This window comes from Balaenoptera musculus, chromosome 5 (genome assembly GCF_009873245.2).
Source record: "Balaenoptera musculus isolate JJ_BM4_2016_0621 chromosome 5, mBalMus1.pri.v3, whole genome shotgun sequence".
Classification (NCBI taxonomy): Eukaryota; Metazoa; Chordata; class Mammalia; order Artiodactyla; family Balaenopteridae; genus Balaenoptera; species Balaenoptera musculus.
Window position 1 is genome coordinate 135,765,888 of NC_045789.1, and position 15,752 is coordinate 135,781,639.

Here is a 15,752-nt window from a genome sequence, read left to right on the forward strand (position 1 = left end):
GAGGCGCGGAACTGCGGGCTCTGCGGCGGCGCCGCGTGCGGGCGCTCACCCCAAGAATTGGAGTTACCGCCTGGTACTCCAGATCTTCTGGTCTCAGCCCTCAATCTGCACAGTGGGATTACGAAGGAGATGATTACAAGGGGGAAAATAAAAGGTAGTTTAGCCGCGTCTCTGTCCTCGGAGAGTTTATTTTAGACTCCCAGCCCAGGGACACTTACAGAGAGAGTTACCAAAATCTTCCTGCGTAAGCCGGGAAACTGCAAGTGAAGGGTGTTGAATAGTAGCATTTTGATCGAATTCGGTGTTTCAGGCACTGTGCCTTAATGCATCATTTGATTTACATGCACTATCTCATTTCACCTTCACAATGGCAGCAGGACACGCCGTGATTATTATTCTCAATTTATAGATGAAGCTCAAAAGACAAGCTCTTCCTCCAAGGTGACGTATTATATATACCTCATATTTGAAACGACCTCTTACAGTTCCCAAAGTCTGTTTATACGCACTAGCATAGTAAAGCCTCACAACCCTGTGAGGAAAAGAGAATCCTAGTATTTCAGAAGTGCCCCGACCAGTTCAAGACCACACAGCTGGGGAAGCTGGGACTCGGACTTAGCCCACCCAACAGGTTTAGACAGTCCCCTGAGGCCATAAGCTGCGGGGCACGCTCAAAGTGCCAAGTTCAAAGCGCCATTCTTGCTCACCTCTTTTTAGCTATATGATTTTTAGGCAAATTACTTAACCTCTCCATGCCTCAGTTTGATATCTGAAACAGAACACCTACGCTATAGGGTCGTTGGGAAGCTTAGAGGGTGTCTGGTAGTTGTAAACAACTTGCTTTTGCCTATCTCTTTGATACCTCTTGTACTGACCAATAGGTTTTATCTTTCACATTTGAACCAGATTTTTTGTGCATTTAATTCTCGATTCAAACTGATGTCTAAAGGCCATGTAAAAATATGTATATTTTTACATATTTTAATTGGATTTAATCTTTTAAGCCTAATGTCATTTGGGTTCATTTTAAGAGCAAAATAAATGTTAGCAAATCTCTTTTTCTTTCTATACTTTCCTTAGCAATGTTATTGAAAAAAAATTTTAACCAAAAAAGTAAAATAATTGTTCTACGTTTTCTGGCTCATTTTTACATGCAACTGATGGCTACATAGATTGCTAAACTGTGAGTCACTTTATAGTTTGTAACGTAGTTTGAGCCTCCTGGACTCATGCTCAAGTAAACAAACCACCCAACTAACATGCTGAGTCAGATGTTGGTTCTCAATTTCTTGGCATCTTGTTCACTCAGCAACCTGTCAGTAGTATATCCTTTCTACCCCATCCCTTGGAAGCTTGTCCTGACACAGCTTTTGCTAGAATCCAACAAGTTGGAACAGAAGCCACATTTAGTCAGAGCATACGAAACCATTAGGCAAATTACCAAATTTCACTACTGCTATTGGAAAAGGCTGTTTTGTTCTTTTGCCCCCTGTATCCTTTTACCAGTGTATATTTTGGGAAAGTGATGAAGTATAAGCACATTTCTCTCAGCATGTTAGAGCTGATGGAACCCTACACTTGGAGTAGGCAGCTGTAGGTGAAACTCCATCTTGAAAAGAATCCTGATGAAGAAATTTCAGCCAGGAGATAATAGCTGTGATATTTTGGTAGAAGTTGCTATGTGACATTCATTTAAGCATCCCCAGAAACTGAATGCTAACACCTTACTTATGACCCAGGCAAAGGGTTCCCCCTTTCTAGTTAGCAGCTAGAAAATCAAATTTTTATTTATTTATTTAATTTTTTTACAAATTTTTATTTTTTAATTTTTATTTTATTTTTACATATACACGTATCTATTCTTTTTCAAATTCTTTTCCCATTTAGGTTGTTACAGAATATTTAGATGAGTTCCCTGTGCTATACAGTAGGTCCTTGTTGGTTATCTATTTTAAATACAGCAGTGTGTACATGTCAATCCCAAATTTCCAGTCTATCCCTCCCCCCCACCCTTCCTCCCTGGTAACTGTAGTTAAGTTTGTTCTCTAAATCTGTGAGTCTGTTTCTGTTTTGTAAATAAGTTCATTTGTATCATTTTTTAAAAATATTCTGCATATAAGCCATATCATATGATATTTGTCTTTCTCTGTCTGACTTATTTCACTTAGTATGATAATCTCCACGTCCATCCATGTTGCTGGAAAATCAAATTTTTAGTCCCAGATTTTTCCACTGGGAAACATCTTACTCAACTCACATCTCCCGGGGAAGAGTTAAAGCCAGAGTTGAAAACAGTATAAAAGGTAAAAGTGCTTCCTACATGTTTACTGATTTATGAAGCATGAGAATACTATACATCAAATTCAGAATCTGGAGAGGGATAGCTGTATCTGTAAGTTTTTATTTTAAAAAAAAAGAAGCAATCACAAAACGTTAACGTTTTGTAAATCTGGGTGGCAAATACATAGATTTCTTTTATGTTTGTTTCTAGAAAATGTAAAGATGTAAAGATGTAAAAGTGTCAATAGAGAACCTCTTACATATATGAAGATGGAGGAATTTCACTCTATGTATCCCTTTTGTAGAATTAAAGTTTGCAAAGTTATTTCTTTATTTATGGTGAATTTATCACAAAAGTGATATGCAGACACATGGTGTAAGATGAATGAAATAACTACCACCACCACCATCATCATCATCACACCTAGCCTTGGATATGTTAACTCCCTGCATAGCTGTCATTCAAAGCGTAAGCCGTTAAATGGGATCGCTATTTGTCAAATAGTGGTGATCTATCAGAGTAGGCATTTTACTGAGTTCAGGCTATCAAATCACTGACTGTGTGGTCTAACTATCTGTAGGTGCATTTTAACTAGGATGTATGGAACTCACATAAATGTTCAATCAGACTAGTATTCACTGAGTCTTAAAGATTGTCATTTATTTGTCATTAGCCAAAAGGAATATATTTGCCAAACTATATTGCTATCTCATCTATTCAGTTACTCAGCTTCTGGTAAAAACTACAGTTTGTTTCAAAGACCAGAAATTTTCTTCCCCCAAGGTGAAAATAGAATACTATTTACAGGAGAAATTTAGAAAAACATAGCAAATAATATTGCCAGAAGGACTTTTGGATGTGAAGCTAGAGATTTGGAAACCCAAGTTAGTAGCTAAGCTAAAATTATCACCTTAAGTTAGACAATTTTTCTACTTTTTAATAGTTCAGATAGTTGAAAGACCTGTTGGGGGCGGTGAAGTTTGAAGGTTACCACTAAATAACAGCCGTTTTTATGAATTCTAAATTTGTTCTTAGTTTTATATATATTTTTAAAGCTAAAGTTAAAAAACTGGCCATATTTCAAAACTCAAAAATGGTTTCTTGTACATACAATTTTCTTAATGAAACTTTTAAAGAGACATCACAGAATTTGAAGAAATTCCAGGCTCTGACTTCTAAAATCTTACTTATGCCCCAGGCAAAAGGAGAGGGCATGCAAGATAGCAGCTAGAAAACCCAAGTATTAGTCGCAGATATTTCCACTGGGAAACGTCTTACTCAACTCACACCTTCCATGGAGGATTGAAGAGCAAGCCGAAAACAGTAAAACATCTGTGTAACTATGATTAAAAAATCAAAGCTACTGCATATATTGTATAATGATTCATGATGCAAAGAATGCTACTACTGATGGGATTCAGGATCTGGAGAGAGATAATCAAAAACAATCAAGGGGGGCTTCCCTGGTGGCGCAGTGGCTGAGAATCTGCCTGCTAATGCAGGGGTACACGGGTTCGAGCCCTGGTCTGGGAAGATCCCACATGCCGCAGAGCAACTGGGCCCGTGAGCCACAATTACTGAGCCTGCGCGTCTGGAGCCTGTGCTCCGCAACAAGAGAGGCCGCAATAGTGAGAGGCCCGCGCACCGTGATGAAGAGTGGCCCCCGCTTGCTGCAACTAGAGAAAGCCCTCGCAGAGAAACGAAGACCCAACACAGCCAAAAATAAATAAATAAATAAATAAATAATTAAAAAAAAAAAAATCAAGGATAAAAATGGCTCATATGATGTAAAAATTTGTAGTCATCAACAGAATGCCACTTTTAAAATAGTTTTACTGTCGAGTTTTAGTGAAATGGCTTGAAGAGACTCTATTCGGTATCAGTCTGACCTTGCTTACTGCAGCAGTTCTCTAGTATCCTTGCCAGATACTCTTCGGCTTCCTAAGATTTAAGGATTTCTAGTGACGAGGAGTCACAGTACTAAGCACCAGCTTGAAGCCAGTTCCAGGGGAGTCAGTGACCTTGAATTCTTCACAACCCAAGGTGATTCATACAGTCCCCAACACTGCATTGCATGAACTCAGCGATGAAATAAAAACAGACACTTTAACCTTCAGATGTGTCTTTGGCAGTGCAAACATGGTACTTCGGATCTGGCTGACTACCTTTCCAGGGTCCTCTTAAAGAAATAAAAGTAAATCACTGATGCCCCAGCCAGGCCCATTTAATTGGTTAACTCTTTCACGCTTTTCAGACTCTAGTAAGCCCCATCCTCTCTGGATCTATTTACAAGTCCCCACTGGGGTGAAACCTTCATTTCCCCTCCGCCTCTGCTGCTTAATTCGGCACTTGGTCCACGATCAAACACAGCGCTTTTTGGACACCGGGATTTTAGCACTTTAGGCTCAAACTATGATTATACAGACTGGAAGAGTCTACCCAATGAATGAAAAGCCAATCTAGCAAGAAGTAGTGGAATCGCTACTTTTGATGCGGAGGGGGTCGGAACCGCAGTTGGCCACTCTCCCCTCGCTTCCCCGGCGCCTCGGAGACAAGAAACCGAAAGGATGGGCGGGGCCTGCCGCGACCCTCGCGGCCTGCGCGGACCTGGGCGGGCCTCCAGGTTTCCCAGCAAGCTCCAGGACAGAGGAGGTGGGGAAAGGAGGTCATCGCGCCTGCGTGTTAGGAGGTGTGACCCGGGTGGGAAAGCTCTCCACGTCCGCCATTTTGGCTGCCTCTGTCGGTCTGTTCAGTTACCACGTGAACCGCCGACGGAGACCCGTGGGGGGGGGAGGAGGCGGCGGCAGTGTTAAGTGAGAAGGGAAAAAAGACTACGAGGGGAAGGGGGTGTCTGGGTTGGGCGACGCGGTGACACCCGAGGCCCGGTGGCGGCGGTGGATCGGGGCAATCAAGGCTGAAGCAGCCAGGGAACGACGGCGGCGGCGGCGGTCGGACAAACAGACTGACCGAGCCGGGCGGTGGCGGGAGCAGCGGGAGGAGCCGGAACGATGCCGGCCGTGAGCCTCCCGCCCAAGGAGAACGCGCTCTTCAAGCGAATCTTGGTAAGTGGAAGGCTCCGGACCAGCAGTGAGGAGGATTTAGCCGGTACACGGGCCTGTCACCCCTAACCTCGGTCCAGGGGCACCGGGCCACCGCCGCCCGGGACCCCGCCTTCGTGCTCCTAGTCAGGCTGAATGCACTGCCTCGTCCCCTCCTCGGGGTTCCCACTTGGGCCCGCGCGCCAGGGGCCACGGGCTTCCTCCTCCCGTCCCCACGCTCCGGAGGCCGTGGTTCCGGAGTAGGCCCCGTTCTCCTGGCTTCGAAGCGGCCGGTTTTCATTCGCCCTGAGCGAAGGGGGCAGAGGCCTGGCCTTCAGCGGGGAAGCGGGCGACACGGGCAGGAGCGGCGGCCCGGGTGGTTTGGGAACCCTGCCGGCAGGCCGGGGTGGCACCCTTGGAAGGAACAGGTGGTGCGGATGCGGCACAGCTCATTCATTGCCTAAGCGCGGCTCTCCCTCCATCGTCCGTCCCTCCCTCTTCCTCTCCTCTCGGGAGTCACCTGTCCCCGCCCGGCTCGGGGTCACTGAATGACCTGGGAGGAGGGAAGGAAGAAAGGAGTTCAGAAGAGGAGAGGAAGGCTTCTAAACGACAGCCTCGATGGAGTCAGTAGGAATGCTGGCATCTGCAGCTTCTCGGCCTCCTTCCCTCCTTTCAGGAGTAGGGGAGAGACATTTATTTCTTAGCTTCCGAGCGGGAAACATCACCCTCCTTGGGAGGTGGGGCCCATTGCGAGGGGGCGGTCCAGTAGGAAGTGGAAAGTTAAGAGCTTTCAGCGGAGAAGTTCTGGACACAGATTTTCTTGTAGACCGAAGTGTATTAACACTGACGCAAGAAATGAGCAGCAGAGAAAAGAGAATATAAGGACTTATGAAATGGATCTTTTTGACGCTAGCTCAGGCTCGATAATTCCCTGCATTTCACATGTTTGCCGTTTGCATTTTTTTTTTTTTTTAATAACCGTAAATGCGATGATGTTTGGAGGGACTGTTTACACTGGAACATCTGCCTTGTAGCTTTGGTGCTATAATTAAAACTTTGTAGCACGTTTTTTATTTGCCATCTAGTGTGTGGGTTGCCGCTTTCATGCAGACACTTATTTATGAAAGGATTAACTGCATTTGCCAGACTTAAGACTTCAAATTTGGAGTGTGTGTACGAAAGTGTTAGTTCTTTCCTCTTGTAATTTAAATGTATTTCATTTGTTTGAAAAGTATAACAGCGCTGAGGATCCGGGTTTCCTAGAGAAAGGAAAGTAACCCATGTTGAACTAACTTTGATTTTACAGAAATATCCATATGCCTACAGATTTAGTCAGTTCGTGTGGAAACGTGTAGGAAAGTCGCATCCAGTACGGTGTTAACTCTTAGTTACCTTGAAGTCCTTATTGCCATTTTTTTTGGTTTCAAGACTAATTGGCGTGTAGGTAGGACTATAGCACCTTTTTACCACAGCAATTTATTCACTTTTACAACTTTTAAAGGAGTTGTTCTCTCCATTATGATAGCCATTAGCCACATGTGGCTCTTGTACACTTGAAATATGGCTAGTGTGATTGAGGAATTGAATTCTTAATTTTAATTAATTTAACTTCACATAGCCACATGTGGTAAATGGTTACCATTTTGGACAGTGCACTTGTAGAATCCTCCTTTAGTCTCAAAATGTCCCAAGATTAAGGAACACCCTGAGATTAAGGCTAACAGCTAGTGTAAGGGTCAGGAATGCAATTTTTTTTCGGTTGCGTTGGGTCTTCGTTGCTCCGCGCGGGCTTTTCATTGCGGTGGCTTCTCTTGTTGCGGAGCACGGGCTCTAGGCGTGCGGGCTTAAGTAGTTGTGGCACGAGGGCTCAGTAGTTGTGGCTCACGGGTTGTAGAGCGCAGGCTCAGTAGTTGTGGTGGATGGACTTAGTTGCTCCGCGGCATGTGGGATCTTCCCGGACCAGGGCTCGAACCTGTGTCCCCTGCATTGGCAGACGGGTTCTTAACCACTGCGCCACCAGGGAAGTCCTGAAACTTTTTTTTTCAGGGCACTTACACCACACCTGCCTAGTTCTTTGTTAGGTAAAAGGAGTTGTAGTAATTGTTAGGTGGCTACACATATTGTAGGTACCTACAAATATTGTAGGTAAATTATTTCATGTTATTTATTGCTTTTGGAAAAAGTGCTGTTTGTACAGTTAATGATACTTAGGTTGGACTTAGTTGCAGATGAAATTAAAATTAGGAATTGTTAACAAGTAGATTTCCATATGTGCATAGGAAGGTCCGCTGACTTTAGTTTCTATGTGACAATAATAGTTTTGCAACCGAGTGAGGACAGTGACCTTGAAATTGGTCTTAATATACTTTTACCTGCACTGCATGTGTTTAGAATATAACAAAGAAAAAATAAAAAATGGAAACAAAGTTTTACCTGCTCTGAAGTCCCCTTTCTTCTGTATACAGTAGGTAATCAAATGTTTGAACTAGAATAAATTTGTTTAAAAGTGAATTAGAGGGACGTCCCTGGCGGTCCAGTGGTTGAGACTTCGCCTTCCAGTGCAGGGGGTGTGGGTTCGATCCCTGGTCAGGGGTGCTAGGATCCCACAGGCCTCGCGGCCAGGAAGCCAAGGCATAAAGCAGAGGCAGTGTTGTAGCACATTCAATAAAGACTTAAAAAAAAAAAAAAAGGTCCACGTCAAAAAAAATCTTAATAAAAAAAGAAGTGAATTAGAAAACGAAATGCAATTTTGCTATAATGTAAATACACTACATTCTTATGAAACTCACAAAATACTTCTTTTAAAAGTCTGTAAAGAATCTTATGAGAAGAAAAATCTGATAATGTGGCAAATTCACTGATTTGTTTGTTTTCTTTTAGATTTCTATCCTAAATCCTTTCTGGAATGGATATAGTATGAATGAACACAGAAGTATATGTTTTTATGTAAATTGACAAAGGATATATATTTTAAAATGCTTTATTGTGTTAGAAACCTGAAATGTTCAAGACATGATTCTTTTGGGTTAAAAGTAGATTAAAATACTTGTTTGTGCAGATTATTTGTAGAATAGAGTATTCTGGTAAAAAAAAATGAACGACTACAGTTTAGTTTTCACTTGTAGTAGACAACATGATATGTGCAGAGAAGCAGACAAAAGCTAATAGGGAACTGAATTTAACGTTTGATTATGCGAGTATTTCAAAGCCTTGCCGTCTTGGCCGTTATTGGGGATTACACAAACTAAGTTATTTGATGGTATAGAGTTGCCATCCCACCTATTACTTTGAAGACTGGTTAAAAGCAGTTTCCACAGAGGCAGACATGGTGCCCTGTATGATTGGTGGACAGGAGAGCTACTGGCCAACCAGCTTTAACAGAAGGGATCTCTTTGTTTAGTGTGCATTCTAATTTCCTTTAGTATTTCTGCTTCTGATAATGCATTTCTTAGCATTGATTCAAATATATTTTCTTTGTTCAAAAAAGTGCTTTTGGACATAAAAAGCTAGGTTATAGAAGGGATCATATGCAGAGGACTGTTTGTTCAGAATTTTCTCCCCCAGATAACTGCATGGTTCATTTCTTCTCTTATTCCTTTCAGAATTCTGCTCAGATGTCCTCTAAATGTCATACTGAGGTCTTCCTTGACCAGAAGTCCTCTTCAGCCCAACCTTCTGATTTTCTTCCTTGCTTTATTTTTCTCATCACTTATCACCATCTGACATATGTATACAAGTCATTTATCACATGTCTACCATAATTAAAACGTAGGTTTTATGAGGATAGGGATTTTGTTCTGTTAATTGCTATACCCCCATTAGTTAGAATAACGTACCATAATACGTATTCAAGAAATATTTTTGCATAGAATCAGTGTTAAGACAGTGACTACAGGGCAGGAGAGCGAAACCGTAATCTTTGGATTTTGTGCTTGCATAAAGACTTTTGGAGAAGGGAGTTAAGCTGGGCCTTGGCATTGTAGAATACATTGTTATATGAGGTAATTGTAGGGTATCAGGCAGAACCTGTATTACCCGGTGAGACCTTGGAAGTTTCATTTATGAATGAATCATGGTATCAGGTTTGTTTACATGGCCCTTTTTCCCATCACAAAAGCATAAGAGGAGATTTTTATTGTTTCTTTTTTGGTTGTGTTAGCACTGGAGGAGAAATGGTATCTGGATTAAATGAGGATGTTTGTCATGAGCCTGTTGTATCAAGTAGTAAAACTCAGCCATCTGTAGTTTCATAAAGCTCTAAAACTGATTCTGACACAGAGTCAGGGGTGAGGACCCCTGTATATGATATTACGAGACAGGAATATAAAATGTTAGAAGGGAGAACATTTGTAATTTACAGTCGCTTTGTGAGTGTTTTTTAGAAAATTTAAAAATCAAATTGAATTCTTGGAATTTGGGAAAGGTATGCTGGGAAGCTGGTGTGGCAGAGCAGCCACTTAACTAATCGGTGACCCTAGCCAACCGTCAGCATCCACATCTGAATCCAACTTTGCTCTCTGTTTGTAGGCAGTAGCCCTGTTGAAGAGAGAAGAACTGAAGATTCTTAGTGAAAAATGGTTTTAGAAATAATGTCAGTTGCCAGTGCTGACGGTAAGAAGAACAAGTGAAGAGATTTAAAAGAGTGATGGTTGTTAGTATATATATTAGGATGTAGAGGGGAGGCAATTTTTGCTGTGACTGTATTTTTTTTTTCTTAATTAAGTTATTTTATTTATTTATTTTTGGCTGCATTGGGTCTTCATTGCTGCGCGGGGGCTTTCTCTAGTTGCGACGAGCAGGGGCTACTCTTCATTGCGGTGCGTGGGCTTCTCTTGTTGTGGAGCACAGGCTCTAGGTGTGCAGGCTTCAGTAGTAGTGGCACGCGGGCTCAGTAGTTGTGGCTTGCAGCCTCTAGAGCGCAGGCTCAGTAGTTGTGGCCCACGGGCTTAGTTGCTCCGTGGCATGTGGGATCTTCCCGGACCAGGGCTCGAACCCGTGTCCCCTGCATTGGCAGGCGGATTCTTAACCACTGCGTCACCAGGGAAGTCCTGTGACTGTATTCTTGACTTCTGGGAATTTCCCTGGAATGTCAGCTGTACATTTACATTTAAGCTGTTTTATGATGCATACTGTACAAACTTGTATTGAAGTTGTAACTTAAAAAAAAACAAGTTTAACTTGTTGCATGTGGTTTTTCCCCTTTAGGTAAGATATGAATTGTATTTTCACTACTTAATTTGGAACTAAAATAATTCCATAAAATTTTAATTTAATAAAAGCAATCTTTTGTCTATTTAAAAGTGAAATATAAATTGCAATATAGAAATAAATGATGGAGAGGTTAATGTTTTTGTTACCTGATATGCTCTATTCCACTGAGATTTTCTTTGGTAAGTATAATAGGAACACATTTTCAGTTGAGATCATTTGAAATTTCTACTAAAACCTACTGGGGAAATTATAATCTTATTTGAAGCCAGTGATAATTTTAATCTTAAAGATTGTTTTTATTATAGAGGAGATTATATGAGCATTTCTCTGTGTAATCTGTAAGAGTTGTTTTATCTGATTGTATATAAAAGGAGAGATGAAAGTTTGCTTTTAAGAATGTAGACCTAAGGGACTTCCCTGGTGGCGCAGTGGTTAAGAGTCCGCCTGCCCATGCAGGGGACACGGGTTCGATCCCTGGTCTGGGAAGATCCCACATGCCGCGGAGCGACTAAGCCCGTGAGCCACATCTACTGAGCCTGTGCTCTAGAGCCCATGAGCCACAACTACTGAGCCCGTGTGCCACAACTACTGAAGCCCACGCTCCTAGGGCCCGTGCTCCGCAACAAGAGAAGCCACCACGATGAGAAGCCCGCGCACCGCAACAAAGAGTGGCCCCCACTCACCACAACTAGAGAAAGCCTGAGCGCAGCCAAAAAAAAAAAAGTATGCCCATGTGTTTAAAAAAAAAAAAAAAGACCTAGGGGGAAAAAAACCCCTCCGGGCTGGTTGTGTACTTCCACACATGGTGGTGGTTCTGATTTAAGAAAAAAAAATTTTCCCCTTATGTTAATGGCTTTCACTTAATATGGTACCCTTTTTTTCAGAGAGATCTCATTGAAGATTACAAGATCACCTTTGGTTATCGGTGCTTGGGAACTGAGTCAGAATCTTTAAGAAGAGGGAAATGAAGTAAATTGGCATTTATTGATCATCTATTTTGAGCCAGATTCTATGCCAGGCTTTTTTTCCACATTAGCTGATATAAACCTTGCATTACTCCTTTGAGGAAATTGTAATAAGTATAGGCAATACTTATGATTACATTGTCTAAAGTATATTTCTGATTGCTTTATATACAGTCAGTTGTGCTATATCAGAACATACGGGTTCCTAAAAGTCAGTGCACTATGCAAAATCAGGTAATAAAACCCACAGGGCTTGTGGGAAAAATGGAGTCGGCACAACACTTAAAAACTTCATTGATGCCAAATTAGGAACCAAGGTAAGAACCTAATAGAAATGATAGCACAGTTTTACATATGTAAAATGGCTAACCAATATGGAAATACTATAATGTAAATACTGCCTTTTACCTTGGAAAAGACCTGAAGTTTGCTTGTAGAAGTAGGTGTCAGAAGGATTGCAGCTGGTGAATTATTATGAAGTGATGGAAGGAAAATTATCTTAAATCTGAGAGGAAGTTGTGACACCTCATAACCCACAAGGTGAGCTGAGGGAGCTTAGATGTTTGAGGCGTGTGTCTGTGCTCTGCGTGCCTATGCAGCTCGTTTCAGCGGGGCGCAGATTTCTGTGTTCATCTAGTATTTCTGGGGGACAAATCCCACAGAAGCAAACTTGAAATTTGAAATTTAGTTTGCTCGAAACGTCAAATTATCAATCGTGTGGGAGCAAATATGTGTTTTCAAAACTAGCATTGTAGGGAACTGGCCATACGTGAACCTACTGAGAGGTCACACAGCCTGGGTCTGGGTAGCCCTTCCCTCGCTCTGTCGCGTGTCTGTTACTGTTATTCTTTAAAATTTCGGTTGCACCAGGTCTTAGTTACAGCAGGTGGGCTCCTTAGCTGTGGCACGTGGACTCCTTAGTTGTGGCATGCACGTGGGATCTAGTTCCCTGACCAGGGATCCAACCTGGGCCCCCTGCACTGGGAGTGCGGAGTCTTATCCACTGTGCCACCAGGGAGGTCCCCTGAAGTGTGTCTATTCTTGCATCTAGTATCTGAGATAGTGTCACATTCTTTGCCAACTTAGTTGCCACTGCCATTAAGGAGACTTAAACTTCTTCCAACATTTTCTTTGTTAGAAGAAGCTTTGTACCCAGAGTATCAAAAGTTTCAGGCTAATTCATTCTAAAGATTTTTGTGGGGTGGCTAAGTAACACTTTTAAAGCAGGAAATAAAATATTATACGTTTCTTCAATTTGTGTTTTGAAACAATTTTGATGCTCAATGGGGGAAGCCTGGTGTGGAAAGAAAAATAGAAAGATGATGGGTTTTAATCCTGACTTTGCTTTACTTTATCTTTTATGTTTTTTAAGCCTTAGTTTGTAAATTTGAGTAAAGAGAGAAACAGTACTTTTCTGACCTACCTCACTGGTCAGGTAGTGAGATATGTATAAAAGTCCTTGGTAAATGGTAAAGCATATGTATTAGTAAACATCTGTTATAGGTGTAGTCTATTAAGGACGTTAACTTTTTCATTGAATTGATCTCATCTTGGTTTTATGTTATGTTTTGTATTCTGTTTAATATTTTTATTTTGCTTTTGTATATTTTTTGGTATTTAAGAAGGTTTATATTTTTGTTTTAATCAGTTTTATGCTTATACCTTTAAAAATTCCTGGGAATTCCCCGGAGGTCCAGTGGTTAGGATTTGGCGCTTTTACTGCTGTGGGCCCGGGTTTGATCCCTGGTCAGGGAACTAAGATGCTTCAAGCCACGCAGCGCGGCCAAAAAAAATTCCTTTAGTCCTCTTTTTCTTACTTAGGGTGTGGAGGGGAGGGAATTTTATGCTGTGATTGTGAATTTTATGCTATTATTTTATTTGTCACCTATAAAATAAATCCATTTTCTTTTTTTTTCCCCCCATTTTAAAAAATTATGGAGAAATATGCATAATATAAAATTTACCATCTTCGCCATTTTTTAAGTGTACAGTTCAGTGGCATTAATAAGCACATTCACATCATTGTGCAACCATCAACCCCGTCCATCTCCAGAACTTTTTCATCTTCCCAAACTGAAACTCTGCACCCATTAAACAACTCCCCCATCACCACTCCTCCCCCAGCCCCTGGCACCCACCATTCTGCTTTCTGTCTCTATGGGTTTGGCTTCTCTAGGAACTGCATGTGAGTGGGATCATACAGTATGTGTCTTTATGTGATGGTCTTATTTCACTCAGCACAGTATCCTCAAGGTTCATCCATGTTATAGCAGGTGTCAGAATTTCCTTCTTTTTTAAGGCTGAATAAAGTTCTGTTGTATTTATATACCACTTTTTGTTTATCTATTCATCTGTCAATGGACACTTGGGTTACCTCCACATTTTAGCCATTGGGAATAATGCTGCTGTGAACATGGGTGTACAAATCTCTCTTCAAGACCCTGCTTTCAATGCCTTTGGGTATATACCAAGAAGCAGATTGCTGGGTCATATGGTAATTCTTGAGGCATACCATACCGTTTTCCATAGTGGTTCCTAGCAATGCACAAGGGTTCCAGTTTCTCTACATTCTTGCCAACACTACTGTTTTCTGTTTTTGTTTTTGTTTCATAATAGCCATCCTAGTGACCATGAAGTAGTATCTCATCGCAATTTTGATTTTCGTTTTCCTAATGATTAGTGACGTTGAGTGTCTTTTCATGTATTTATTGGCCATCTGTATGCTGTCTTTGGAGAAATGTCTAATTAAGTCCTTGCCCATTTTTTAATTGGGTTGTTTGTTGTTGAGTTGTAAGATTTCTCTCTATTTACTGGCTATCGATGCCTTATCAGATATCTGACTTGCAACTATTTTCTTCCATCTGTGTGTAGTCTTTTTTTTCCCCCAGGCCTGTTTGTTCGTTTGTTTATTTATTTATTTACTGCACCACACGGCATGCGGGATCCTGGTTCCCCAACCAGGGATCGAACCCATGCCCCGTGCATTGGGAGCGCGGAGTCTTAACCACTGGACCACCAGGGAAGTCCCTGTGTGTCATCTTTTGATGCACAAAATTTTTAAATTTTCATGAAGTCTACTTTTTCTCTTTTTTCTTTTGTTTTCTGTGCCTTTGGAGTCACATCTCGGAAATCACTGCCAAATTCAATGTCATGAAGCTTTTTTTTTTTTTTGGCTGTGTTGGGTCTTCATTGCTGTGTGCGGGCTTTCTCTAGTTGTGGCGAGCGGGGGCTACTCTTCGTTGCGGTGCGCGGGCTTCTCATGGCGGTGGCTTCTGTTGTTGTGGAGCATGGGCTCAAGGCGCGCGGGCTTCAGTAGTTATGGGTTATGGTCTCTAGAGCACAGGCGCAGTAGTTGTGACTCACGGGCTTAGTTGGTCTGCAGCATGTGGGATCTTCCTGGACCAGGGATCGAACCCGTGTCCCCTGCATTGGCAGGCGGTAAATCCATTTTCTTATGTGTGAGGCAGTGAATGAGCTTATTCTACTTAATTTTTTTTCTAGTCTCTTTTCCTCTGACTTTTTAAAGTTATTTTTACTTTGTGAGAGCATGCCATTTTATGTACTATTCTACCCTCATCAATACCTTTGTTTTAGATTTAATTCTACAATTAAATATAGTTAATATTAAACAACAGACCTTTTTCAGAAGTTTTCCCAGTCATGTCTTGGTTGGATGAAGCTTATTGTCTAGTATAGATTCCTCAACAGTGCTTGTGGAAATCTCTTAAGGTCTTAGATGTTAAAAGTGTTTTCCTACAGTCTTGATGTTTGAAGGACAGCTTGGCTGGGTTTAAAATCCTTGATTCACATCTTCTTACATTTCTTGAAAATAATTGACCCCCTGTTGTCTTGCTTATATGTTGCTGATGCCAACCTGATTTCCTTTTCTTTGTCGATGACTTGGTCTTTCTTTTCGAAGACTTGAATTTTTCTTATCTGTAAAATTGAATTGTTTTACTTAGGTATGTCTCTGTGTTGACTATTCTGGATAAATTTTCCCTTGTGGTTTCAGATTGTAGATTGATGTTTTCTTTTGAGTCAAGAATTATAGTTTTGAATATTAGTTCTGGTCAGTTGTTTCATTCTTCAGTGATCTTTGCTAATTGGATCTTTGCATCTCTTTTATATTACGTTTCCTTCAATTTTTTTCTCTGTTATTCATTTGCTTGAGAAGTCTTATTTTCTATCTTTTTAGATCATACATCTTGTAATTTAGTCTTCATTTCTGTGATGATTTTGTTTTTTTCTGTTTCTTAA

At 41.3% G+C, this 15,752-nt stretch overlaps 1 protein-coding gene across 2 annotated transcripts in view; it reads left to right on the forward strand.

Annotated features, from left to right (window-relative positions):
- Positions 1–4,972: 4,972 nt before the first annotated feature.
- Positions 4,973–15,752, forward strand: part of NAA15 (N-alpha-acetyltransferase 15, NatA auxiliary subunit) — a 77,382-nt gene continuing 66,602 nt past the window's right edge. The window contains exon 1 of one of the 2 annotated variants that reach the window (XM_036852924.1): positions 4,973–5,343. In XM_036852924.1, coding sequence (XP_036708819.1) covers positions 5,290–5,343 — 54 coding nt within the window. In that variant the 5' untranslated portion in view covers positions 4,973–5,289. The remainder of the gene's footprint in view (positions 5,344–15,752) is intronic. The other variant, XM_036852925.1, reaches the window with a different exon arrangement.